At 33.3% G+C, this 26,927-nt stretch overlaps 2 protein-coding genes across 3 annotated transcripts; one reads left to right on the top strand and one right to left on the bottom strand.

Annotated features, from left to right (window-relative positions):
* Window positions 1-1,015: 1,015 nt before the first annotated feature.
* LOC131943235 (uncharacterized) lies at window positions 1,016-16,979 on the top strand. 2 transcript variants are annotated; one of them, XM_059303250.1, is made up of 16 exons: window positions 1,016-1,106; window positions 6,579-6,631; window positions 6,956-7,050; window positions 8,365-8,417; window positions 8,627-8,693; window positions 9,741-9,799; window positions 10,309-10,375; window positions 10,946-11,230; window positions 12,044-12,128; window positions 12,514-12,571; window positions 12,794-12,868; window positions 13,432-13,601; window positions 14,256-14,457; window positions 14,800-14,857; window positions 15,739-15,814; window positions 16,032-16,979. In XM_059303250.1, the coding sequence occupies exons 3-16, from the start codon at window positions 6,984-6,986 to the stop codon at window positions 16,528-16,530; spliced, it is 1,821 nt and encodes a 606-aa protein (XP_059159233.1). In that variant the 5' UTR covers window positions 1,016-1,106; window positions 6,579-6,631; window positions 6,956-6,983; the 3' UTR covers window positions 16,531-16,979. The 2 variants fall into 2 exon arrangements, with proteins under 2 accessions (XP_059159233.1, XP_059159235.1); XM_059303252.1 differs by lacking the exon at window positions 6,579-6,631.
* Window positions 16,980-20,620: 3,641 nt separating this feature from the next.
* On the bottom strand, window positions 20,621-26,069 carry LOC131943230 (zinc finger protein 761-like). The gene has a single exon (XM_059303246.1). The coding sequence runs from the start codon at window positions 25,570-25,572 to the stop codon at window positions 21,874-21,876; it is 3,699 nt and encodes a 1,232-aa protein (XP_059159229.1). The 5' UTR covers window positions 25,573-26,069; the 3' UTR covers window positions 20,621-21,873.
* Window positions 26,070-26,927: the final 858 nt, after the last annotated feature.

The raw sequence follows: 26,927 nt of genomic DNA, 5'->3' as shown, positions 1-26,927 counted from the left end.
AGTTATTTTGGGATCGTTGCGATCATGATAGACTGATAGACGTTATATTTTATGATTGGATTAAAGTATAATGATGTTAAGTATAAATTTTCCCACAAGCTGTTTTTTTCTTTTAAAAAAAAAACTATAAAAAAAACGTGTTGCTTATGGCTTATCTACAGATTAATTCAGAATATTGACATACTCTTGCTATTCACATAGACTATATTATAGGGCAATATATTTATATTCTAGTTAACTTAGGGGTCGTCCATAAATGACGTCACACTCGTAGGAGGGAGGGGGTCGGTAATTTTGTGACGGTATGTGATGAGGGGAAGGGGGGGGGGGGGAGGTTCAGATGGTGCGACGTCACACTTCTGCATTATAAAAAGCAATGTTAGAAAACGAATTTAAGACGTTATTTCGCGTTTTAGAAAACTGTTTTAATAAATTGTAATAGGAATTAATTGAAATACAGAGTTCAAAAGATTTTGGAAAAATATCGATGTTTAAAAAAAATATTCAACTGTAATTTTGAGGGGGGGGGGGTTGTAGGCTGTCGAGGTGTGACGTCATTTTAGGGGGGGGGGTCTGGCTTTTTGTGACGATGTGTGATGGAGGGGAGGGGGGAGGTAAAATCGTCCAAAAAAGCGTGACGTCATTTTTGGATGACCCTTTATAGGGCATAGGGGCATATTTTAAAATAATTATTATAAAATATAAGCTGATTTTTATATGACTGCGACTGTGTGATTAAAAAAAATATATATATTCCTTATTTTTTAAAAACACCAGACTATTTTATGGTAAAAAATAGAATGCGTATTCTTGGTATACAAACTAATTCATTTCTAATTTGTTAGACTATTAGACTTATTAGATCTATAGATAATCCGATATAGATCTAGGCCTAAACTAGGTCTAATCATATCTATTTTTAGGACATAAAAACGTCATTGGTTTTCTAAGAAATCTCCAGTATGCATTTTTAATTTACCTCTTTCAGAACACTAGACTAAATATAGATCTAGACTCTATAGTGAAATGTAAAGTGTAATTGTAAATAAATATTAAACAATCACAACATAGATCTAGATTTGAGTTGCAAACAACTGTTTTGAAAAGTAAGTAGAATTTAGATCTAGATCTAGAACTATCCCCCCCCCTACTCGTTCTATACATTGTTGAGTTGTTTTTGACTTTATGTTTAGTTAGATAGAATAAGTTTAGTTAATTAAGTTAATAGTTAGATCTAGATTTGATTTGTATGATTTGTTTTCTAAGAAATTTCCCCTTTTGTCAAGCCTTGGAGTCTATGACTTTGAGTAGTCTAGTTTTTAGTCAGTTTTTTTTTCACTATTTCAGCAATTTTTTTTTATTCTTGAGATAGTCTAGCGAAATCTAATCTAGATCTAGATCTAGACTTTAGAGTAGACTAGACAGACTAGTCACTAGTCACTAGACTTCACTAGACCTTTTATTTCTTGATCTTAATTTAATAAAATTAAGATTCTAGCCTAGAATTTCTAGGTTCTAGTGACTCTAGACTCTAGTCAATCTAGAATATAGCTAGACTCTAGATCTAGACTTATAGATAGGTGATAAAAAAAAGTACTTAGAACTTACTTAAAGAGTTAAAGGAATAAAGGTAAAACGATCAGAATTAGATATAGATTCTAGATTATCATTATAATTTAATTATAGTTTAATTATAGTTATACATAGTCATAGAGTAGAGTCTAGATTTTCTATAGTCTATGACTAGATTCTAAATATCTAGATGTAGACTAGATCTACTAGTATAAAATAGTATAGTTACTAAGTATAGTAGGGTAAAGGAGGGCGTTAAGAGCCGTGTGGTATTAAGCCCCAATCAACACCCCACCCCCACAAAACCCCCAATAACACTGTTAATCTACTTCTGAGGTAACAACCACTGCTGTTCTTTGATAACAGAGAAGCAGAGGATTCATTTTATGTAATTTATAACCCACTTGGTCCAATAGGGAGAGGATGAGACAGGATTTAATCCCACTGCTCTTTCCCTAAAATTTCTCATCTCCATAAAACCATTTTGTGAACTTTTTTTCCAAATAGACATAACTTGGGAAACTTCACTTTGTAATAAACCAAATGAGTTTTTCAAGCCCATTCTTTGTTCCTGTATTAGAGCATTGGTTGTTGTACATTTTAACACTATTTTTATAGCTATGGCTAGAATAGTTTTATTTTGGTGAATTTTTTTTGCACAGTGATTATTGGTGCTGAAACAAAATGGCCGACATTAGTCCCATTTTACCATGCTATAAAGTTTTTATCATTATCAGAGTAAAACTTGACTGATCATTGCCATAATGGTTTTATTTGTTAGATAATAACTAAATCTACATGAATGCATTAATTTTGTCCACTAGCTTGCCTGTTTAGAAAAGTTAAAACAGATACTGTTATGTGGCTCTTGAAACCCTAAGTGCAAGTTTCTCATTTATTAGACCACTGAATATGACACTGGTATAGGAATAGTTAACACAAAATGTATTAATTGTTAAACAGACTTGTGTCTAAATGATAGAAATACAATTCTAACCTGCTAAAAAGTAAAAATTCAGCCATCTGATGTTAGCAAGGTAATTTTTAAAATGGTAAACGTACTTATTACCCCTAAGGGGCAATACAGCCGACTCAGCCCCCACCTGTTACTAACCAACCATAAAACTTCTAATCTCTTTGTAGGTAACAGGAATAAATGCTCTTAGGTCTCAGCCAATCTGGGGTGGTATGTTATGTAATTTATGACCCTCATGGTCCAGCAAGGAAGTAAACAGACACATTAATACCACTGCTCCCCCCCTTACAATTTCTTACCCACATGATACCCAGCCCCCACCAGTTTCTGGCCCACCATAAAACTTCATCTCTTTGTAGGTAACATGGATTACAGTTACAGATCTCAAACAATCTGGGGTGGCATGTTATGTAATATAAGACCTTCATGGTCTAGCAGGGTGGAGACCAAAGAGGAATCGGTACCACTGCTCTCCCCTCACAATTTCTCACCCCCATGATAGCCAGACCCCACCTGTATCTAACCCACCATAAAACTTAATCTCTTTGTAGGTAACATGGACTAAGTTCTTAGATCTCAGCCAACCAGAGATAGCATCTCCTTATGTAATTTATGGCCCTCAGGGTCCAGCAAGGAGAAAAAATGGGAAACCAGTACCACTGCTCTCCCCTCACAATTTCTCACCTCCATGTCATGTAATGTATAGCACACATGGCTTATCAGGGGAAAGTATTAAGGCAGATTAGTTAGTATAGTTAGTACCACCCCTTTTTACATACAAGAATGTTAACTCTGGACAGCTACACACTAGTATACTAGCTACACACTAGGCATACTAATGTGCCTACTGTAAACTACTAGACTTTAGGGCTTAGGCTCTATGTACACCTGCAATTGTATCATTTGTAGACTGGGCCCATTGGGGCCTAGTGATAGCTAGTATCAGTTAAAGTGTGTGTACACAGCATTAACTATTTTGGGGTTAGAAATTAATTATTTTTAATGCGGAGTTAGTCTAAACTAGGAGATAATACTTATTGCCCCATTGCCCGGCTCCTTTCACCCCAAATGCTGATTTTGGGGGTATGACAATAAATGTTCAATTAAACCCATTTAAAGTATATTTAATACACTTTGTTTTTATTTTTATATTGTGTAAGATATGTTAGAATAATTTTGCTATATTTTCAATACTAAAAAATTCTTAGATTAATAGAAATCTTAAAAAATGTACAGATGCTAAAAAGTGTGGCTCTTAACGCCCTCCTTTACCCTATATACTATATACTGATACTGCCTAGATATACTTTATTAGTAATTTATTAGCCAAATATTAGGCCCCCTTAATCATTGATTAACTACTGAAGACCAACATCAGAGTGCACACAAGATATAGTCTACCACCAGCTGAAAGTAAAAAAAAAAAGTAAAGCTCCCTTTCAAACCTGATGCTCTATAGTCCGGAAGTGAAGTAGAATTCACTGGTTTCTGTGACCTCAGCATATGAAGAGATAGTGTGGTCAGCACTATGCCCAGCCACCTTTACTTTCCCTAACGTGAGTTAGGTACCCATAAGGGTTGGGTGGACTCAGGGACGGTCTACTGACTTAAACCTGGATTCGAACTCGAGACTTACAGGTTACCAGACCAGCTCTCTACCACTAGACCACTCCGTCCCATCAGCTGAAAGTGATCTCCCTATACAGACTGTAACCCACCTTCAAAAGAAGAGATACATCATAAAGCTCAAAAGTTTAAAGCAGCTGAAAATTGGAAGGCTCCAGGAATAGATGGTATACCGGCAGGAGCACTGACAGCAGATATAGAAACTAGCACCACACTACTACACACACTCTTCAAGAAAATCTGGGAAATACCAGAGGAGTGGAAGGAGGGACTACTCATAAAACTTCCAAAAAAAAGGGATCTTAGTTCATGCTCTAACTATAGAGGGATAACACTTTTGTCCATCCCAGGCAAAGTCTTCAACAGAATATTTTTAAACAGAATGAAGGAAGCGATAGACCCCAGCTTCGAGATCAACAGGCAGGCTTTAGGAAGGAAAGGTCATGCGTAGACCAAATTGCTACCCGTGCGCATCATCATTGAACAGACCCAAGAGTGGAACTCATCTCTCTATATTAATTTAATAGATTACGAGAAGGCTTTTGATATCCTGGATAGACAGTCAATGTGAAAATTGTTGAGACACTACGAGGTGCCACAGAAAATAGTCAACATTATTTTGTCTTCTTATGAAGGTCTCAAATGTAGAGTAGTGCATGGCCAACACACTACAGAGGCCTTTCCAGTACGGACCGGAGTAAGGCAGGGTTGCCTACTTTCACCATTCCTTTTCCTGCTGGCCATAGACTGGGTTATGAAGATGTCAACAGAGAAAATGCAAAACGGTATACAGTGGACACTGTGGAGCCAGCTGGATGACCTGGACTTTGCTGACGACCTGGCCCTTCTTTCTCACACACAACAGCAAATGCAAGTTAAAACCAACAGTGTTGCTAATTTTTCTACATGCCTGGGCCTGAATGTCCACAGAGGGAAAATTAAAGTTCTCAAAGTCAATGCATCAAACAGTACCCCTATAACATTGGAGAAGAAGCCCTAGAAGAAGTGGATAGATTCACCTACCTTGGAAGTATTGTTGATACGCAGGGTGGGACAGAAGCAGACATAAAAATAAGGACAGGGTAGGCAAGAGCAGTCTTCATGCAACTAAAAAATGTTTGGGATTCTGGAGAATTAACCCTTGCAATAAAAATCCGGATCTTCAACACATTAGTTAAATCTGTTTTACTCTATGGAGCTGAGACATGGAGAATAACTGCTATAAATAAGAAGAAAATACAATCATTTATAAACGCATGCCTCAGAAACATCCTGCGAATTTGCTGGCCTAAAACCATCAGAAATGATGTTCTATGGCAACTGACAAATCAACTGCCAGCTGAAGTAGAGATCCTCCAGAGAAAATGGAAATGGATTGGCCACACACTCAGGAAGCCTGTATCCAGCATAACAAGACAAGTGCTCACCTGGAATCCACAAGGCAGGAGGAGGAGAGGCAGACCAAGAAAGACCTGGAGACGTGACCTGAAAGAAGACACCAAGCAGATTGGATACACCTGGGGACAGTTGGAGAGACTAGCCCAGGACAGAGGCGCCTGGAAAGCTCTTGTCAGCTGCCTATGTCCCAGTAGGGACGATAGGCAAACCTAACCTAACCTAATCATTGATTACCAGCCATATCAGGCGAAATAATAAATAATATCATCTAGATCGATACTAGTTATAGTCCTAGATCTAGCAATCAAATGCCTACTGCCTTACTAGAACTAGATCTAGATCTAGGCCTAATCTGTATTTTTAATCTTAGATTTTGAATAATTCAGTGTCGGCCTGGTCGGTAAAGCTTATGGTTGTTTAACCAAAAAGTCTTGAGTTCGAATCCTCGGGCAGGTGAGGCTCGACAACTGGGGACAGCAATTCTTCTAGGAAAAACAACTCCAAAATCAAACAACTGCTGCCTTGTAGTTTGTTCTTGGTTGGACAAAAGCAGGCTGAAATTGGAGTCAATGACCACAATGGCGCATAACCAGTTGACACGTACACTTAATTGTGTTGGAGGCGTGGTCGAGTTGGTAAAAGCTCATGGTTGTTAAATACGAAAAAGTCTCGAATTCAAACTCTCTGGCAGATAAGGCTCGATCCCTTCCAACACTAAAAATTAAGAACGAAGAAGAAGAAACAACTGCTGCCTTGTAGTTTGTTCTTGGTTGGACAAAGGCTATGGAAGCAAATCCAAAAAGAAAAGCAGACTGAAACCTGAGTCTATGGCCTCAATGGCGCATAGCAAGTTGACACATATACTTAATTGTGTTTGGAGGGAATCTCATCCAACTCTAAAATTAAGAAAGCAGAAGAAGAATTCATTTATTTATGACAAATGTTAATAGTTGATAGGGTCTATCATTATAATCTTTTCTAATCACTTGATTATATCTTTTTTTAGACCTCACTTCTGGTCAACTTTAAAAGGCTTACATCATAGGCCTACATCCATTGGTAATTTTTATTATAAAATATAAAATAAAACATTCATATAACTCTTGATCTTTTTCCCCCAAAACTTTATTCTCACATCAAGACTATTCCTTATGCAACACCCTGTGGTTTTTTTTTCTTGTTCTCCTTTCTGCCTTTAAACTCACACTAACATTGGCTAACTAATCTTTTACATCCACAACTGACCATAATTTTTGAAATATTTTAAACCTTAAAGATACACTAACATGTTTATTGTCTAACATAAATAAAATTTCCTGTTATTTAACCTTCCACAAAACATTGTTTTAAGACTAATGATAGTTTTTTATTTTGCATGTTTAGGATTGTTTAACCATAAGTCGGACTGACAATGAATTACTCAAGAGAAAGGCAGCGCTGTTTGGTTGAGTTAAATCTTCCACCACATGCATCTGATGGTATGTTTCTAATAACAATACATAAAATAAACTTGGTTGTTTTAAAAATGGAAATGCCATGTAGATGGATATTTTTGAGTTGTTCATCAATGATCTTGCTCTTGTTGTACATTTCATTTTTCTTATAAAATAAGTTGTCGAAACTTACAGGACTAAAAAAATGTAACTTCAAATCATTATAGTATTATAGCTATTGGACTTACATATTTATACATATATTTTAAATTGTTATTAGACAATAGTGAAATATTCAAACTCTGCATAGAGCCATAGTTAGCAAGCTGAAAATATTGTTTATTATTAGTGCAGGACTTGAGAATGACAAATTGATTTTTTTTGTGAAGCCCAAAAATATATTAAGTAGCTCTAACAGTGGAACAGATTTTAATACCTCAACATAAAAAATAAGCTACTGTTGTGTATCTCAATGTTTATTCTCTAAGATTTTTTCCAAAATGTATTTTTCGGTTGTGTGTATTGAAGCCTGTAAAATGTTTTTTGTTTCAAATGTCTTTTTTTAAAATACTTTTGGGGAAGTGGTCAATGTAGTTCAAATAATTTAAACAGTACATTGACTGTAGAGAGTTTCCACTAATCAAAAGATTTCAAAAGGTTTTTCTTAATTCATAAAAGGCAAATAGCTTTAATTGATTCCATATAAAGCATTTTACCCTTTGGTAGCAGAGCTAAATTAGTTTCGCAACATTATTGTTATGATGCATGTTCCAAGTATAGATTGGCGCGAGGGAACTTAGTTTCACAACATTATTGTTATGATGCACGTTTCAAGTATAGATTGGCGCGAGGGAACTTAGTTTCACAACATTATTGTTATGATGCACGTTTCAAGTATAGATTGGTGTGAGGGAATTAGTTTCGCAACATTATTGTTATGATGCATGTTCCAAGTATAGATTGGCGTGGGAACTTAGTTTCGCAACATTATTGTTATGATGCACGTTTCAAGTATAGATTGTCGCGAGTGAGTGTTGGTGTGAAAGGTATGTGGAATGACAGTGTGACAGTGACATTTTGGTGTAGAGACTGGTTGCTGGGTATTGTGTGTGAGTTAGTCTGATTTTCTTAGTCTTGATGAAAGGGTACACATGAGTCCAGTACCAGAATAAATATAAGAAGAGGAAACCTGTGTTGTCTGGATGGATAATTATATAATGCTTGACCTTGGTTACAATCTCTTCATATGGTAGTGGAATTTGAATATGGTATTGAATCTGACAGCTGAAACCTCTCACAGAGCTTAACAATTATATTGATGATAGAATCAGGTAAATATTTTTCTTGTAATTTTTCCAGATGATATACGTAAAGCATACCTACAAGAGGCTCGCAAGTATCATCCAGACAAGGTACACATACTAATTTTGATAGTTAATACTCAACTTATTTAAGTTGTTTTAAGCTGTTTATTTATTTTTGTTTTTATTGTTGTTTTTTTTTTTTAGAATATTTTATAAATGATAAAGGTATAGAAGCAGTAAAATTTGTAAGTTTTACTGCTTATGATTGTTGTGTTTTTAAAATTACTTGTTGTAAATAAAATAATTATTGAAAACAGAATCAAGACTCTGATGCTACTGACAGATTCCAAAAAATAAATGCAGCATATCGCTTTTTAACAGAAGGTGTGTATTTCTAAACTTTTATTAGGATTGTTTTTCATGCGAATGTGGTAAAGCTTTTGAATTGTTTTATTAGTAAAAATCCAGTGTTGAAAGACGTGCTTATTTTTTTCCAAATTCAACAAAAAATACTCAAAATTGTCAATTTGTTAACACAAAAAAAAGGATTGAGATTTCAGCTCTTATGGGTTTATTTCTTCACACGTTTTTATTTCACGTCCACCTTGTAAATACAAGTCAATATTATTAGTCCATGCATCTGTTATAAATTAGGCCCCAACCCATTTATTAACCTGGTTTACCGACTTGCTGCTAGATTACTGTATCTCGCAACATTTCATCACCCTATAATGACTAGGTTCAAACGGATAAATTTAATTAATTTACTGATTTTAGAGAGTGATAATTTTTATTTAGTTTGTTCGTGTATAATATTAATTGTATCAGAAGGTAAAAAAAAATCTATTTTATGTGAATGGTAATAATAATTACATTACTATAGCAACTTTTTAATTTTTAACGGTTGAGCACGTAATTTCTAACCCAGACATTTTAAGCTCAACTCTCATGCTGAAGACCATATGGCTCAGCTCTGACGGGTAGTTGGGGAAAGAAATAGTGATTGGGCATGGTACTGTCCTCACAATTTCTTCATAAGCTAAGGTCTGACAAACTGAGTTCTAAAAGGGTTTAGGTTAGCCTTTCGCTCTCCTGTGGCATATGCTGCTTTCCAGGCAACTTGGATCCTGGGCTAGTCTCTCTAACTGTCCCCAGGTGTATCCAATCTTCTTAATGTCTTATTTCAGATCACATCTCAAGGTCTACCTGTTATAAAAGTTATTATAGAATAGTGAAATTTTCAAACTCTGAATATAGCCAAAGTTAGCTAACTGAAAATATTGTCTATTCACAAATTGATTTTTTTAAATTGAAAGTTTTTAAAACAAATTCTACATAACTAATTCATATATTTCAGATATGAGTTACCCCAGGTTAGCAGTAGATATTTTAGATTATGAAGAGTGTAACTTTTCCCCATTGATATCTTAGGTGATCAGTTTGTACATCATATGATGGATGACCATATGCAGACAGATGAGGATGATCTAGTAAGTGTAAAGCAGGTCCAGCCAGTGGCACAAGCAGGGCAGTTGAGGAGGGTTTGTGGGGGGAGGGGGGAAGGGCAAGTTATCTCTCAAATTAAGTTACAGCTATTGACACTTCATGTTGACAATTTCAAAATTTTGATTGTCATGAAACAATCTTACATTACACTCTTATAATCATTCTGGTTTCAATGTAAATAAATACTTATATATATATATATATATATATATATATATATATATATATATATATATATATATATATATATATATATATATATATATATATATATATATATATATACATACACATATATTAATTAGTTAATTATTTATATATGTTCCTTTTTTAAATTCCACCCAATGCTACTGTGTCTAGTCATTAATATTTATTTGGTACTTATGTAAATCTTTGTACATAGATGGATGTAAATCACAGTTATACCGTTGAATATTATTTCATTCACTGAGTGTTTGTTTTACGTACTTACATATATTTTTATATCTTCTAGTTTTGGGCATTTAGGTACATGTTTCCCTGGCTTTTTACACCCACGCCCACGCAGCATTATTATCCCAGTAAGTTAAGTTTTATTCGTCTACAGTTATTTCTGGATTACATTTTGTTTGAATTTACTTTCGTCTTTAATTTTATGCATTAATTAATATACATAACTTAAAACCTCAAAAGTATTTTTAATCCTTTATTTTATAAAAAAAAATTAACTTTTCACATCAAGAAAATTAACAATTTTTATTTTTGACCATACTTTCACCCTTACCATTCTGAGTTGCAATGTTATGACCTTGAGTAGCAATGGTTAACAATTGTCTACTTACATTAGATTTCATCTCTAGAGGCCGATAAATAAAAAATACTTGTATTTAATTTATAAAGGCATAGTGTGCTGTAGAAGATGTTGGCTCTTAAATTTACTTGTTCTTGTAATTGTCATTACATTTTTTCTTTTTAATTTTAATTTTGGCCTCACTGTAGCCACAATTTTTTTTTTAAGGACGCACTTGCATTTTTAAATCAACAGATATTCTAAATAAGTATTGTTTGTAATAATTTTTTAAAGATTTATAATTTTCAATTAACAAATGTCGTAGATAAATATCTTTTTTTTCTTTTTTGCTTTTTAAAAGATTTCCGTCAGCAAACTTATTTTGATTACGATGAGAGTTCAGAAGAAGAATACTATGAGGAGAAAGTATTTACTTCAAAGAACCCCCAACCGAAAAATGAGTCGGCCTGGAGCCAGCAGTTTTATCCACCAAGAAATGAGTCTGGTGTGAGCCAACACTATCGACAACATGCAAATTTTACCACGGCCAACCAAGAGCATGGAGAGTATTTCAGGGGCAACAAGAAGTCAGCCAAGAAGCAAAATAGGGGAGCAAAGCGAGCTGAAAAGATTGCTAGAGATTCAGGTATAAAACTTAAGAAACTGAGCAAAACGGGACAATGTATCTATATATATAATTCTCTTCATGGGGACCATAGAAGAGCCCACGCAGCTTAGCCACCACCCTCATCCCCACCTGTCAGGTGAGCTGTGGTTCACCCTGAATAAAGTTCTGCTTGAAATTTTCATTGTCGTCTGTAAACACGGGGTGGGGGGGTGGGGAGGCAGGGGGTGGGGTAGTGTCCAATCCACAAATTATGAATTGTTGATAAGTAGAAAATAAAACAACTAGATAGCGGCGTATGCTACGCTGTGGGTCAGCTCGTACTAATATGATTATATGTGCTAAACAAATTTACTTTAAAAAATTATTCTTGTGTAAAAGTATGGTAGTTGAATTTTGAAGGCAAATTTCAATAATTTTTTGTAATCATTCATCATTGAAAATGATGGTTAAATTGCTAATACTGCATTATTTCCAAATCATGAAATAGTGAACGGTGTAGAGACAGTCACATCCCTATACAGGTTTAGTGTCAATGTTCATAGTATGACTGCAAGAACTTGTACTTTTTCCTAAAAATTTCAGGGTTGTGATATAAAATCATAGAGATTAGCCATTTTTTTTAGCTGAATTTTTACAAATTCAGAATGAGCTGAAGCTATATCTTATCATTGGTTTATACTTTTTACATTTTTTCATGTTTTGTGAATCCTGTAACTGCTGCAAGGTTTGGATTATGACAAATAAGTTTAAGAATGAATATCGTCCTGTATATATTTTTATCTGAAACTATGTTTTCCTTGTTATGATTGAATTTTTCCTGGTTCTTCCTAGAGAGACCGAAATCAAGAAATTCAGAAGAAAAGTTTACCAATGATTTTAAACAAGCTGATAAAACACCAGCAGCCAAGCCTACAACGTCAGTACTTACCATTCATTGTTTTAATAATAAAATAAATTTTAAAAATGAAAATGTTTATTTGGAAAATATTGCCATAATTTAAAACTGTTGATATGAGATTTTAGATTGGTACTCTTCCAGCCAATCCATGAACAGAACAGCTTTTTAACGCAATTGTATACTTAAATCTTGATTGCTCATATAAAGGTTAACCTATCTGTTAACCTTTCACTAAACCTAACTCCAAACCTAATTCTTACTCCAGATGAGGAGCTTTCTTATCTCTATTTTTAGCCTAATTTCCAAATAACCCTCTGTTTGAATTATCTTGTATGGTGTCAGGTTCTAAATGAAGATTTAACAATTTACTGGTCTGTATCTTTTTATTTTAAACCATTTTCAGACCAGAGTCAGCAAACAACCAATCTCCAGCTCAAACAAAAGAAAGTGAAAGTAGCAATGTAAGTTATACTTTTAGTTGTCATTTTCTCATTTACAAACCAGTACGTAGCAAATTTAATTTGTAATATACAATTTTTAATATTTTTTTTTCTCGAATATTCTTATATAAAATAATATATTGTTTTCAGAACATTAAAGTTAAAGAACAAACACCAAAAACTACAATTTTTAATATTTTGTTTTCTTGAATATTCTTATATAAAACAATATTTTGTTTTCAGAACATTAAAGTTGAAGAACAAACACCAAAAAAATCTAAGAAACAAATACAATTGGAGCAGAAGCAAAGAGAAAAAGTATGTTTTTGGATGGATTAAGATTTAATATATAGATATAAAAAACATGGATAGGAATACAAATCCTGGCTATAATTTGAATCCTTCATTGATTGAACTTTTTATACATTAAATAATTTACTTTCTTTATCAAACAACCCAACGAAATATTTTATTTGGAACTAAATGTGAATACATAGATTTGAATATAGAATCTAGATATGTAAAACATAAGAGAAGAACAAAAATCCTGGCTATATTTTATTTTCACTTTCCACACTTTGAATCCTTCATTGTTTTAACAATTTATATTAAATAATTTTGAAATAAATTAATTGTCTTTTTCAATCAACCAACGGAAAAAAAAATTTCAAATACCTTATTAGGAACCAAATGAATACATAGATTTAAATATAGAATCTAGATATGTAAAACATAAGATAGGAACAAAAATCCTGGTTAGATTTTATTTTCACTTTAAACTCTTTGATTCTTTCATTGTTAATCTTTTATGTGAAATAATTTGGAAGTAAATTATTCTCTTTTTTCAATCAACCAACGCAAAAATTCAAATATTTTATTAGGAACTGAACGAAATCCGTGAGTTGTTAGAAGAACAAGAGAGGGTAAGGAAAGAAAAGATGGAAAAAAAGAGAGCTGCGCAGGAAGAGAAGGAGAGAAAAGAGAGAGAGGCAAGAGAAGAGGAAGAGAGAAAAAGACAAGAGATTGAAGAGAAGAAAGAAGCAGAAAAAAGGCAAGTCTTAGTGTTTTATTTCATTCAACTTTCTAATTTGTTATTAAAGTTGAGATATTAATTTTAAGTGAATAAGATGTCTGGGTTCAATGCTAACTAAACTCATTTTAATTTTGAATATTTTACTTTTAATTATCCTAGTGAACATTGAACTTACCTTATTCTAAAACTACTCAAACTAATAGCACAAACAATGCAATATTGTAAATTATATTTTTCTAAAGTATCGTATTGCTAAAATTTAATATACTAAGTCAGTCATTTAAATTACCGTTTCTATGAAAAGGCAGTCCGAATACACTTTTTTCTACTTTTGTTTTTACTTGTAGGTTTAGGGTTAGGATTTGATTAAGGGACTTAGATAGGGGTAGCTATACTAGCAAATAAGAACAGCTTTAATAAACTGGCATTTTGCTAAGTAATTGCTTGCACTATTTTTAGTTAATTATTTGTTATTTATTAATGATTCTGCTAATTTTCTTAGTTGTAGATTTTCTCTTAATCAACAAATTGCAGTTTCTTCAGAGCAAATTACGTCTTATTTTTCTGATGATAACCCAAGCTCAATAAATTATTTAATTTCTTTAGTTTTAAAAAAAATAATGCTTTTTTATTATATAATGGTTTTGTTTTCTTGTTTTAAAAAAATCTTAGGAAACTGCGTGAAATTGAGGAAAAGCGCCGGAGACTTCAACAAGAGGAAGCAGCAAGAAAAAGAAAGGAGGAAGAAAGAATGAAAGCCTTAATGGCGGAGTTTGACAAAAATACTTTTCTTGATGAATCTGGTGACTTCAAGTACACTGACCCTGATCTGACCAACATCATTAAGAGGAAGGATAAAAATCCACTCGGAGATGTAAGTCATATGGATCTAACTTTAGGAATGTGGATCTAAGATACAGCGCTTACTGAATGTGCAAAAGTATTTAATGCTACACTTTTTAAAGCAATTTGTCATCAGAAAATCAAATCACCCTACAAAATTAGATGTTAAAAACTGCAGTGTTAAAAATATCTAAATAAAGCCAAAAGAACACAATTCAAAAGTAGGGAAAATAACTTTGTTTAAAAATATATTTATTGAAATTTAAAACATCATCATATATTTAATAAAATAGTTTCCAAATTCTTACAGTAGAACAGAATAATTATGCTCAAATATATTTAAGAGGTTTTTTCTTATTTTTTTGCATTGAAGGCAAATAAAGAAAAGCCAGTTGAAAAATTGAATGAAATCAATGGAATAAAAGCTGAAGGTAATCAAACTAGTTCTTGATGTTAAAAAAAACAATTTATTCTTTTTATAGTTTTTATGATTTATATTTGTAAACTTGCTCCGAGTTTCTAATTAATTAGAATTAGGATACTTAAGATATTTCAAAGTAAAATCTTAATTAATTACATTGGTTTGTTGAAAACGGTACACAATTGCATAGAGTAAGTTTGCCGTAACTGTATGAAAAAATTAATGCCTTGATATATACTAACACTGTATGACATAAGTAATCACACTTCAGGTGCTAACATTATAGTTTAATACTACATAAAATTTAGTCTATGTTTGATACCATCCTCTATACACATAGAATATTAGAGGGATAAATGCTCAGCTGTTAATCTCGTTTACAAAATGTCTCTTTGACTATCTAACAAATAAAATTCTAATCATGTCTGATACAGTAAGAATACATTTCCTGTCCTTAAAAATTTGTCTTGAAACTATGTTAAAGCTAGTGCGCTACATGCATGTGATAGAAGATGTTTTATGTAAATTTTTCAGAACTGTCACATGTTTTTTTTCCATCATCTTTATCCCGTTTGTGCCCAAGACACTTCAGGCAGATGAAGTAGAGTTCATCTGTTTAAATGACCTCGGCATACAATGGGATTATGTGGTCAGCACTATGCCCAGCAGCCTTTGTTTCCCTAACGTGAGTTAAGTACCCATCAGGTGGACTCAGTGACATTCTACTGATTTGAACCAGGATTCGTACTTGAGACTTTTGTGTTTGCAGTCAAGTTCTCTACTGCTAGGCCACCCTGCCCCTTGCTTTTTTGTTTAGTTTAGAGCTTATAAAACTTTCACCTGTTGTTATAAAAAAACTAAATTTGTTTCTTTTTTTTAAATATTTAACAGATTTGATTAAACTTCAGAAAGATAATTTAAAAGAGAATGCTTATAAACCCATAATACCCCAGGAAAAACAAACACAGTAAGTCATTGTTTATTTATCTGCTGATATTATACTATCCCATTCCATTGCAAACTTTTTATATAAACTTCTCTCTCTATCTTATAAATAGAGCTTAATTTTGTAGGAGTTTGTATATAGAATTAACCATCTATAAAGCAATATTAAAGCTTTTAAAACTTCAGTAGAATATTTTAAAATATGTTTATCTCACGTTTTTTGAAATCATTAACTCCAGAAATCAAGCTAATCTGAACCACACTAAAAATCAGTTTCAACGGAGTGAATTTCTTTCAAACCAACCTAAAAATCAATTTCAAGGGAATGAATTTCCTTCAAACCATCCTAGAAATCCCTTTCAAGGGAATGAATTTCCTTCAAACCATCCTAGAAATCAATTTCAAGGGAGTGAATTTCCTTCAAACCACTTAAGAAACCAATTTAACCCCCACATTCCCCTAACAAACCCACGAATGAGCGGACCATTCAACCCTAGATATCCACAGCAGCCTGTAAACCAGCCACGGGCACCATACACCCCGCGCTTTCAAGGCCAGTACCCACCTGTCCTTCCAGATTTTTCTCACCCCCCACCACCAATCCACACCCCCCTCAGGTTTTTGCGACCCAGTCTGCCCTCTCGTCCAATCAGAACTCAAGTTTTCCAGTCTAAGATCTACACAGCGCCTACATTTGCGCCACGCATTCCTGTTTCACCTATAAACCAACTTAATTAACAGTAACACTTCATTTTTGTTGGTTGAAATCTCTATATTTTATCTAGACAATATGCAATAAATTATTTTGGTCATGTTTGGAAAAATTATATTTATTCATTTTGTTTAGATTAAAAAAAAGTTTTTTTTTTATAAACATTAATGCTGCATTAATGAATTTTTTAAAGTTGTATTTAATTATAGCAGCTAAACTCTACATTAATCTCATCTATTTGCATAGTAAAATAGGTTTTCATAGCCCATTAATTGTGATTATGTAAATTTATAGTTGAATTTATATGTGATAAGCACAGCCCAGTGTTGAGCAATCATTGTGTTGATTCTTACATTCAATTTGTACTGTGGACCAAATGTATTAGGTTTTTTTTTGGGGTCGCCTTAACTGACGTTAAACTTTTAAAATTTAAAACCATTTGAACCTCCTCCCCCCCCACCCCCAATGTTGCTGTCCCCCAGAGGCGTAGCGACCCATCCCGGCGCCCGGGGAGAAACTGTCAATTTGGCGCCCCCCTCGGGAGCAAATGTTCAATTTGCACCCCCCCCCCCCCCAAACTGCAAAAATACACTAAACTAAAATGAAATTTTAATTTGTTTTTACAACCCATTTTGGCGCCCCCTAAGGTTGGCGCCCGGGGACATATGTCCCCCCCTACTCCCCCATTGCTACGCCTCTGCTGTCCCCTCCTCCTGAAAAAAGCCACATTTTATTTTCTGAAACAGGAAATTTTTGTAAAGTATTCAAGGTTGGTCTACACTAGGCAAATTTCATTTTGCTACAATTTACAAAAAAGTCTTTAAAAAAATTCAAAATAATGTAAAATTCTGCTTAAGAAATTACTTTTTAAAATGGAAAAGAAGCTAATTTCCCCCTTGTAACAAGTTTTGCCTGTAAAGGTTATGGTGACCCCATTAATTACCCTTTAAAACCTGTTATGTTAGCCCTATGTATTTTTAAAAACATAATGTGACCAGTTGAAAATTCTTGTCTTCATATTCTGTATTACAATAGCATGAATAATGTTTCTAGTACATTGTATGTTTCCTGTTATGATAAAATAAATAAACTACTTAATCCTGAATATCAACTAGCTCACCACTTAATACTTCTTTCCCTTGGTGGAACTCTCTCAAATGGAAACATGATTGTTGTCAAACAATCTGCATAGATTAACCTTTGTTATGTTAATTTTTGTGCAGGTGAATGACTTATATCTGCGAAATATATTTTGCATAGTTATTTGAGTGTAAAAATGAAACTTTAATTTTTTTTTAAAGAAATTATTTTAATAATTAGATTGCAATTATTGTCTTTCATCAACAGTGTGAAAATAAACCATTAACTTTTAGCACTGTATGCTATGGGCCTAATAATGTAAATATTCACATGATGTAGTGTCATATTGACACCCACATATAATTGAGTGTTGTTATTTTATATGCAGCTTTTAAAATGTATCAGTTTTTGTGAAGAAAATGATTGATGTGTTTTTGTATCCTTATTTATATTTTGTGATGGTGGCTATAATCTATAATTAAGGTAATTATAGTTAAGATCATTTTTAATGAATTGGGGTTTTTACTATGTAGTGTCTGATATTTTGATTACTATCTTTCTGGTTGTACTCTACATTTTATTCTTTAAGCTGCTTGGGTGAGGTAATTGTTGTAAAAAAATGCACCGCTTTCTATTTTAGAATGTAGTTTACTGAGGTTTCATATAAATTTAAAATGTTTTTCCTTAGAATTTTAAATCTTGTTTATTATTCTTGGAATGAGTTAAATTAAAAAAAAAATTTCTTTGGCCTAAATCCTTGGTGTAAGAATTTTGTAACTTATGCTATGTGCAAGTTTACCTTCAAACAATTTCTTACGCATTCAATTATTTATTTTAAGAAGTCACTTTTAAAAATTTTTCATTTTGAGACAGTATCTTTTTAAAATTACAAATATACTATAACTAGCCAGTATTTTTTATTAATACTTTAACACTTATTTTACTTTCACTTTATGTGTAATTAAGTTTTGGTTTGTCTCCTGTATATTATAAGTGAGTTTTAGACAATTAAATATGTTGTTTATACTTATACCTGTTCATTCCATATTACCATACCAGGTGATGTAGACATAAATTCTTATATTTTTAAAATGTTTTTTTTCACGATGGAGATTACTAGTTTTTTTTTTACTGACAAAGTACCTCCAGTGAAAAACAAACCTTTGGGGATGGAATTTTTTTTATAATGCAATGTTATTGACCTACATTGTTAGTTTTAGTTATAGGAGGTTTATAAGCGGCGATTCCCCATTCTGTGAATAACGGAATGATTTGTATCGGTAGAGATGCTGGCGATTTTGCTAAACAGATTTCTTCACTTTTTTATTATGGGGGAATAAAAAAGATAAACAAAAACAAAACTCAAATAAAATTGTTTTAAATTTTTTAAATGGTTATGTACTGCTTAATCTTTTATTACATTAGTTTAAAATATTTTAACAAATATTTATTGTTTAATTTTTTTTTTTATTAGAGAGTAAAATAATTTTAGCTATCACTAATTTATTTTAAAGAAAAGTATTTTTCATAAAAATTTTGAGGCTAATAATTTTACCTATTACTTTCAGCATGTATTACTAAGAAAGAACTTTTCACAATTCATTTTATTTAAAAAATACAAAATTCCACTTAAATTTATTCTTGCAAAGCAAATTGTATTTCAAGTTTTATATTCCTACAATGTTGATATACATGTTTTTAAGACATCTATTGGCATAACCACTATTTGGTTTCCACAAGGGAAAACATTTATTAAAACAAAGTATTTTGTATCCCATGACTTAAAAACAATAATTCATTTTAAAAATTTATATTTTTTCCCCCTAAGAACTTGATCTCCTCACTGTTGTTTTCTTGTAGATGTGCATGATTTGTTTTGATGATAAGAATGCTCAATACATACTACCTGTTTCTTCTAGTAATGTGACTTTTTTCTTTTTCCATGCAAATGATAAATGTTAGTGAAATATTGACCAGGTACATGTCAGACATGTCATGCAGTCTAGCAATGACAGTCAATCCATGTCAGACATACGACACTCTCTTTTGGGGAAGTCAAGATTTGTAGTGTACTGTGGTATCTATCACAATCTCTTAAAAATACTGTGGGTATAGACACAGGTAAACTGTATGTGCCCTGTCATATGAATCATACACACACTCAATCAATTTTTACAACTTTAGAAAGAGTGGCAATAAAGGTGATGAAGCACTGCATTGCTTATCCCAAGCTGTTGATCAGTCAGTAAAAACATTTACGGCCAGTTTGTTTTACAAATCCAGTAACCAGCTATGCACTATAGACCGGTGATTAACATCGATTATAAGGTTTATTAATTTCTGGAGTTTTTTTTTTAATACTATACTTCTGTTTTTATATTACATGTCACAAAATTACAAATTTAATGTTGTATTTGTTGTACAACTGAGAAATACCATTTTTGTATATTTCATGTCATGACGTTTTTAACTAGTAATTTTTTTTTTATATTAATACTGAAAATCTGAGCAATATTTGACATTATATTACTGTTGTAAAAATAATGTCCTTGTCTCACTTGCATTGTTGACAATAATATAAGAAATTACAAAGGTTTATTTTTTGGAATAAATTTAGCTGAATGTTTACATAGGGCTGGTTTGATTAAACATTTTTTTTTAATTTACATGTTTGTTTTGTTAACTTGGAAGTTTTATAAAACTATATATTGTACTAACACAGGATCATAACTGTTTGAAAATAAAACTTTTTCAACACAGCATTTGTTATTAAGATGTAATTTAAATTTCTTTATAGTATTTGTAAATTACAACTTTAAAGTAATTTACTTAGGATACCCAATATGGCTTTTAATATAACTTAAAATCATATTATTTAAGCATTGTTTCATTAAAACATTAAACAACATCACTTTAATAAACCACAATAAACATAATGGAAGTAAATTAAAAGAAAATGTCTACATAGAATTCCCCAACCAGTTAAAAAAAGAAAATTTTGAATTTTTGTATACAAATATTTATTGTAGTGCTTGACATTATAACAATTATGATTAATAATAAAGTATTGAAAAAAACAGGAAGTGGACAAAACGAAGTATTGCAAATGGAATGGTTACAAACACGATTTCTTAGGTCAAAAGCGGGCAGTGAGGAAACAACAAAACGAACAGTATATCTGTTTTGATACAAGAGATTTTGTTCTCCGAATGTAGGTATACAAACAACATAATAGAAAAAATAATCATAAATGATAGTTAGCAAAATATGTAGCAAATACAAATAATATTTATTGTGCTTATTATTGATTACAGCAATAATAATAAATTTAAATAAATACATTTACTTTTTTGTATTGATTTAGCTAATGACATTGTTCCGATATCAACTTCAATCAATTCACATAGCAATTTTTGACTATAACTGTTTAAATGTAATAAAAGAAAATATAAGAGAAGATAGATTAAAGCTTGATGAACATATTTGTTGTCAATGGTTTAACCAACCACTACTGGTACACATGTAAGTAGATTAATAGTGTGACCCCCTTCCACAAAAGTGGTGATCCTGCCCGGCTTTATAAAAATATTGACATAAATTATTTTATTCACAACCAAAAAACAACAACCAATTATAAACATGAAAACTGTATTTTACATCTAAATAAAATTAACATTTAAAGGTTGCAAACAACAAAAAAGTAAAAAATAAACATTGTAGTAATTATATGGCACATTTTAGCCTATAAAATTGTAGGCAAACTAAAATATCTTTATCACGTCAAGCCCAATTAAAAACTTATATATAACAAGGTTAAAAATAATTTTATTTGATAGTGAGTTGAACAAAAAACTCCTTGTATGACTTAGCATCTCTTTAATAATTAAAATACGTTTGAAAAAGTGTTGAGCACCACACATCCCTTAAAAATTACGTGTAATTACTTAATATTTTTTAAATCAAATAGATATCACATTCACATAAAATTTTTGTATATAAATATGTCTTCTATTAATACAATTAATCTTCTCAAATAATATCAAATAAAAAACTGATACAAATAAGTGCTGGAATGAATCTTAAAAATGTAAATAAAAAAAAACCATATAGTTTTAACACAATATTTAAAGCATGATTAAATGTAGCATTTCTTGATATACCAACGTCACATTTAAAAAATATATTTGTAAATACAGTCATTTAACAGAAATGAATCACAATTTACTTGTATAGTGCAAGATTGAGTTTAAAGCTTGTAAAAAAATGTGTAAAGTTAAGCTGACCTTGTTTTAGTTCGTTTGTTCTCTGGGGGTAAAAAACCTGTTGGGAACTGACGACATTTCATACAAGTGTGGCTGTTGGTAGTCCTGCAGTACAAAATTTCTATGCTCAAAGTGTTGGTATTGTTCATATGCGGAAGGTTCTGGGAAATTTGGGTCGTTCAGAGTAAATGTTTGACCGACTTGATTTAACTGAGGCAGGAATACAATTTGTTGCTGCTGCAGATCTTGAAAAGTGTGATCAAGACAGTTTTGATCAATGGTTATAGACTGCATGTTTTCTTCAAACTGGGGTTGGACGAATGCATGTTCAGGAACTGGTACATCTGTTTCAATGTGTACCTCGGCTAGATGTTTTCTTAGGTGTTTGGGTGTGTCGCACTTAAAATTACACTCTGGGCATGACACCCGTTTTATTCCAGTGTGGTGGGTCAGGTGTATGCTTAACGTCGTTGAACGTGTGTACGAGTTTCCACAAATCTTACAGGAGTAAGGCTTAAGACCGTCATGCCTTCGCTTGTGATAACTCAGACTTGACACCTGAGAAAACGAGGCTCCACAAATCTCACACGTGTACGGCTTGTTGCCCGTGTGAGTGCGGATATGAGCGCGCAGGGTGCTGCGATGGGTGAAACTTTTGTCACAGTGCTTACACTGGAAAGGTTTCTCATTGGTGTGTATTCTCACGTGCATCTTCAACAAGCAGATATCTATAAACATTTTACCACAGAACTCGCACGTGTATGGACGTACACCGCTGTGGTTGCGTATATGCCTCTGCAGCTTAGCAGCAGTCACCAGCGTCTTCTCGCACACGCCACATTTAAAATATTTCTCCCCCGTATGCTTGGTCCTGATATGCAGCTTCAGGCAAGAGCTTTCCCGGAATGTTTTCTGACACACGTAACACGTAAACGGACTCTGTCCTTCATGAGAAAGCATATGTTTTTTCATATCTTTAGCTTTAAAAAAATCCATTTTACAAATACTGCAAGTGAAAGTTTCTTTCCCGAGGTGGTTTTTTATATGATCTTTTATCTCCCCGATGTGTAGACAAGAAAACGAACACATACCACAAGCAAATGGGTTTCTTCCCCCGTGTTTGTCCTGTATATGACTAGATAGCTCGCCAAGGGTGGATAAGTTTTCACCACAGTGATTACACAAGAAGGAGTTATCTCCCCCATGAAGCAGCATATGACTTTTAAGATGGTCGGACCGCGAGAACCTTTTCTCACAAAACTTGCAAGAGTACGGGCGTTCCCCACTGTGCAGCCTCATGTGGGTGGTGAGGTTACCTCTCCGTGAGAACTTCTGTCCACAGACTTTGCATTCAACTGGCTTGTTGCGACTATTTTCACAATGATTTAACTGAGAAAAGGCAGGATCCAATTTCTCTTTATTCTGACGTTTAGATTTCTTTGTACCACTTAAAACTTTTCTTTTCTGATTTTTTGAATTTTTGGAATTCCCAGTTTTAGTCTGAAGATTTCTTGAAGTTTTTCCTAAACATTGTTGTTTCTTTCTTTTTCTTAAAGCGTCTGATTTACCAATAGATTTTTTATTTTCTTTCTTCACATTCACATCAAAATTTTTCTCGACTTTGTTATGACGCTTTTTGTGCTGCTGAGCTTTGTGGGTTAGTTTTTGTGTCGCCTGAATTTCAACTGAGACTTGTGTTGATGGGGGATCAAGGAAGCTACTCTCAACATTTGGGGAGTGCTGATAAGTAGATTCAGGGCAGATAATTAGGTTGTCTTCAGAGGATGCAGTGCTCATAGTGTGGGTCTGAGGGATGAGTGGAATCTGGTCAGATTCAGATTGATTGATGGGTTTACTTTGGTTATATCCAGACTGAGTGATTGGTGAATTCTGGTCAAATTCAGATTGATTGATGGGTGTATTTTGGTTATATCCAGACTGAGTGATGAACGTATTCTGGTCAAATTCAGAATGAGTGATGAGTGTATTTTGATTATATCCAGATTGAGTTATAGGTGAAGTTTGGGCCCTGTATGAAAGAAGGCAGCTAGATTCTGTCATTTCTGTGTTGTGCGTGATCTCACTACACTGCCCTGAAATATTTTGAGTCTGTGCTGGTAAAATAATGTGTGGGGTGTGGCTCATCATAACATAGGGTGAAGTCTGAGTGAAAGAAGAAGGCGTTATGCAAGTTACAGGTAATTCAGTTTGACTTAATTCAGTCTGAGTTAAACTATTTGATTTAAAATTATGCAGCTCTAGGTTAGACTTTTGAACATAAGTATTGCCATTAAATTCTTGGACTAGCACTGGACTGGAATGAACTTGATCACAAGTTGTTGTCAAACACTCCAAACTACACATCTGTGCCACCACAGTTTCTGAACTTGTTTCTGTGACGTTTGTGTCATTCGAAACTGTACCAGAATGTAACACACTGTCAGAAAGTACTTCAAAACCACATTGTGGTTTCTCTACAACGAAAAGGTCATCATTTTGAGTTACATTTCCTTGTGGATTACAAGGTTGTGGCTGATCAGGTGGGCTCAAAAATGATTCAATTTTCCGAAGCGGCTCATTAACTTTTTGAAGACGCTGGGTTACATCAGTGACTATGGAATGTGAGTACAAAGCACCAGATGCTCGAACTGGGGAGTGTTGTGTAAGCAAGTCAACATCTTTCAACTCTTTGTGACATTTGACAACATGCTTCTTAAGACTTTTGGAGGTGTCGCATTTGAATTCACACTGTGGACAAGATATTCGCTTCTGACCACTGTGTCTTGTGAGATGGATCGTTAAGGTAGCCATTCTAGTGTATGTATTTCCACATACGTGACAAGAATACGGCTTCTCACCGCTATGTGTTCTTTTATGGTAGGTGAGACTTGAAAGTTGAGCGAAAGAGTCGTCGCAGATGTCACATTTGTATGGCTTCACTCCAGTGTGTGTTCGTATGTGTGCACGTAACGTACTACTATGCGTGAATGTTTTATCGCAGTGGTTGCATTTGTATGTCTTGTCAGAGCTGTGAATCATCATATGCATTTTAAGCAGGTGTCCTTCACCGAATAGCCGGCCACAAACATCACACGAGAAGGGCAGGTCCCCAGTGTGCTTTCTGACATGAGTTTTCAACTTTGCTGAGGTAGTGAAGGACTCATCACATGTACCACATTTGTACGGTGTCTCCCCTGTATGTTTCCTCAGGTGTATGTTTAAATTTGAGCTTTGGTTAAAAGACCTGGCACAAAACTGACAAGAGTACTTCCCTTGGTTTGCGTGAATTCTCAGATGATTTTTCAAGTTCCTCTCATTCCCAAACGAAACACCACATACATCGCACAATATCTGTTTTTTCTCCGCATCGTTACCTTTACCCCTTGCATAACTTCGAAGTTCATGTAAATATATCTTTGCTCCATGAAAGTTAATTTGGTGATATTTTAAATGATCCTTACGCTTGAATGTTTCACTACACTGATCACACTTGTGAGATTTCAACTTAGTGTGTATTAGTTCATGGTTCTTTAAATGATCAGAACGCCTGAAGGTCTTTGTACATACTGAACAGCTGAATGGTTTTTCTCCTCTATGAAGCCTCATGTGTAGTGCAACATTGGCAGTACGTGCAAACACCTTGTTGCAGATTTCACACTTTTTGGACATGTCTTTTGATTTATAGAACTCTTTGTTATTGTCAATCACTAGTTGAGAACTTTGCATGGCTGTGGTTTCTCAATTCAATTAAACATTTAATGCTCTTGTCTTATTTTAGTAGTGCTAGTCTTCAATATTTCTAAAAATGTAGTTCGGCTAAATAACATATTTTCCATTTAAATGAATAACATCCCGCTGCTATTGTTACTATCTATCAACTTTATCCAATATCGCCTCCTTGAAAAGAAAAAAGTAGCACCTGCTAGTAAAAAAAAATATAAGGTTAGTTTTAAGTAAAGTAAGTAAAGTTCCTCTTTAGACCTAGCGATCCATTGGGCAGATGAAGTAGAGTTCACATGTTTCTTGACCTTAGTATGAGTAGGGATGGTGTGGTCAGCACTATGCCCAGCCTCCTTTCCTTCCCCAATGTAAGTCAGATACCCATCAGAGCTGGGTGGACTCAGAGATGTCCTATGGTCACAAAGCCGAACTGAGATCCAAACTTGAGCCATCTGGCTAGCGACCGAATGCTCTATCTTTCTGGCATGCTGTCCCATAAGTGTTGTGGAGAATAGGCCTATACAAAAAAACAATTGAATAAATTCTATAAAAATTAATGAATTAAAAAAGAATAGATTAATTAAATTTTAAAATAAACTTGGGTCGATATTCTATCTAAAACATACAGAATACTCAATACACTAGGCCTATATTTCAAAGTGACTATGCGGATCACCGAGGGTAACGAATATTTTTTTAATTCTGTAGGACGCATTCTAAAAAATAAGGAAAAATTTTCAATACCCTATACAAATATGATTAATAAACTCTAATATACAAATTCAGGTCCAGTATGAGTAATAGATAATCTACTTCTTATAAGTTAATATGCTATATTATGTTTGAAATTACAATATATTTGACCTGCTGTAACAAAACGAAACAGAAATTTATTTCCTTTGAAATATGCCATCTTCTGATTGAAAATGCTTACTCGACATCTGTTAAAATCATTTACTTAAGAACAGTTTGATCTAGCTAGATCTAGGACTATTGTCTGACCTAGTATACCTATATTTGGTAATCTATCGCTTTAGGTACGTAAAATCGCCAGCGGCTAGTAATGTACGAAAAAGTTACCTCATTGTTAAGGCTTTAATAGAAGTATATTGTGATATACTTGTGTCAAATACTATAGATAAATGAATAATAAACCTAAATCAATAGCTAAATATATCAATATAGGCAAGAAATTAACAGCAGTGTTTGCGAGCAAGATTTGCTATATAAACAACAGCCATTTGTAACAGAGTGGCTTCCCCTGAATCTTGCGCTATAAGTTTACATAAAAACAAACTTAAACAAGATGGCTGCTATAGTAAATGAGCATGGTTGCATCTGTTGGAAACATCGCTAGTCTT

This window comes from Physella acuta, unplaced genomic scaffold (genome assembly GCF_028476545.2).
Source record: "Physella acuta isolate Inbredline_101_S28 unplaced genomic scaffold, ASM2847654v3 ptg000449l, whole genome shotgun sequence".
Taxonomy (NCBI): Eukaryota; Metazoa; Mollusca; class Gastropoda; family Physidae; genus Physella; species Physella acuta.
Note: the sequence above shows the minus strand (reverse complement) of the source record. Positions and strands in the feature narration are given on the sequence as shown.